The sequence below is a fragment of the Carassius carassius genome, chromosome 41 (assembly GCF_963082965.1).
Source record: "Carassius carassius chromosome 41, fCarCar2.1, whole genome shotgun sequence".
Taxonomy (NCBI): domain Eukaryota; kingdom Metazoa; phylum Chordata; class Actinopteri; order Cypriniformes; family Cyprinidae; genus Carassius; species Carassius carassius.
Window position 1 is genome coordinate 7,717,882 of NC_081795.1, and position 2,261 is coordinate 7,720,142.

The 2,261-nt window shown below is 32.9% G+C and overlaps 1 protein-coding gene across 1 annotated transcript; it reads left to right on the plus strand.

Annotated features, from left to right (window-relative positions):
* Positions 1-295: 295 nt before the first annotated feature.
* On the plus strand, positions 296-1,276 carry LOC132123215 (olfactory receptor 52E8-like). The gene has a single exon (XM_059533788.1). The coding sequence runs from the start codon at positions 299-301 to the stop codon at positions 1,274-1,276; it is 978 nt and encodes a 325-aa protein (XP_059389771.1). The 5' UTR covers positions 296-298.
* Positions 1,277-2,261: the final 985 nt, after the last annotated feature.

Below are 2,261 nucleotides of genomic sequence, written 5' to 3' on the forward strand. Positions count from 1 at the left end.
ATCTCAGGAGATTTTTGAGAAAATATATATTTGAATTGAATGACATGGATATCAGTGAATAGACTAAATGTGCAGTAGGACAGGATAATAGGTCTTTATATTTACAGAGTAATTCAAACTTGCTGACAGACAAAAAAGTCAGTCATTATTTACTCTGGCTTTGTAGGTTTATTAAATGTTATACATTTTCATTAATAGACAATGCTGTGTATTCTTTGAATTTATTCAAATGGATTTATTATGTCTTTGTGGTAATTTCAATTTTCAGCTTGGAGAAAACACCAATCCCAAAGCTGCGATGAATTCTGTAAGTGAATATTTTTCTGAGAATAACTCCATTGTTCATCCTGAATATTTTTTCATCGTTGGACTTTCAGGTGTACCATACAGCACTTATTACTATATTTTCTTATTTTTCCTCTATATTATTGCTGTAATTGGGAACTCTGTAGTGCTCTTTATTATAGTTGTTGAACAGAATCTGCACAGTCCAAAGTACTTTGGAATGTTTCATTTGGCCCTGGCTGACTTTGGTGAAACTAATGCACTGATTCCAAACATAATGAAGATTTTTGTTTTTGATTCACAGTACATCTCCTTCAATGCTTGTTTGGCCAACATGTTTTTTGTGCACTTCTTTAGTACTATGCAGAGCCTCACTCTTGTTGTTCTGGCATATGATCGCTTCATTGCAATTTGTTTGCCATTAAGATATCATGCCATAGTAAATAATACTGTCATGTCTGTAGTGTTTTTAGTATTATGGGCATTTAACGGTTGTCTGGTTGCCTTTGTGGTGTTTTTGATCAAACGACTTTCATTCTGTAAAACCAATATGATACCAAGTTATTATTGTGATCATGGACCAGTGTTTAGGTTGGCATGCAATGATGTTAGCATTAATGTTTTCATGGCAAAACTCTGCACAGCTTTATACTTTGTAGCACCATTTCTCATTATAGTTCTGTCATATCTGGGTATTTTTTTTGCCTTACGTAAAATAACAACATGGGAAGAACGTTTAAAAGCTCTGAAGACCTGTGTTTCTCACCTGTTGTTAGTGGGATCCTTTTTTCTACCCATAATCTGCATATACATGGTTGCATTTGTAATTTATCTCACACCCAATGCCAGAATCATCAGCACATCACTGGCATATGCTGTTCCACCGATGCTAAATCCTATCATTTATGTTTTAAATACAGCTGAAATCAAAGAGTTAATTCGAAAATACATAAAAAAGAGATCAACACAAATTGAGAGTGTTTCAAACTAACTACATTTATTATATCTGTTTCTTTATTATTTAATTAAATTTGTAGTAAAATACATTCTCAAAAATATACTGGGTTATATACAATAAGTTTTCTGTTGAGCTGTGTATCAGCATAAGAAGAAACATGAATTGATATGCTTTTACTTATTATTGAATGTATTTTTTGTATCTATTACATCTTGTTTAGATGTAGACCCACCCAAGTTAGACCCATCTACATTATTATGTAACCGACTTAAAAATGTTATGACAAGTCTTACAGAATAAAATAAATAAATGACTAATTTGGAAAACTAGTCTTAGCCTTTTATGCAACCAACCATTGACAAATCACCAAGATAAGACTGTTTAACAACCCAAAGGAATTTCCCTTTGACTTTATTCAGTGAAACAGACATGTAATGCTCATAAAAAGGACTTTGCTCTATCAGTTCATAGATAAATGTATCCATGAATGAACATGCATATCCCCAGGATATTGTATTATTACAGTATCATTTTTCAAGTCTAAATAATCATTGTGTGATTCCATAAATAGTGGTGTATATCCCTTCCTCATAATATGCATTTTGAGATTTTATGTTTTAATAATTTAGGGTTTAAAAGGCCACATAACTGGCAGCCCACTCTGATCAAGCAAATGAGTCAGCTTCCAAATTAAGAAACCTTTTCTGTTTGAAATTACATCTTTGGCATTGGTCAAAACTTGAGAGGTGTGTCCTCTGCAGAAGTAAAAAGCCCATATCTCCAGACCAGGGCCGGAGTGGGACTTATTTACAGCCCAGGAGTTTCATGCATTAGATTGGCTCACTTTAGTTCATGACTGACTATATTAAAATAATGTAATTAAAACCTCATAAGTCTGCAATAGTGCACTGTTCTGTACAGGCCTCATAATTCATTTGATTAAAAATGTAATGGGTCACTAGTAACACTTGGGCCTAAAAAGTTTTAATATTGTATTTAATGTGATCATGTTTGCTTA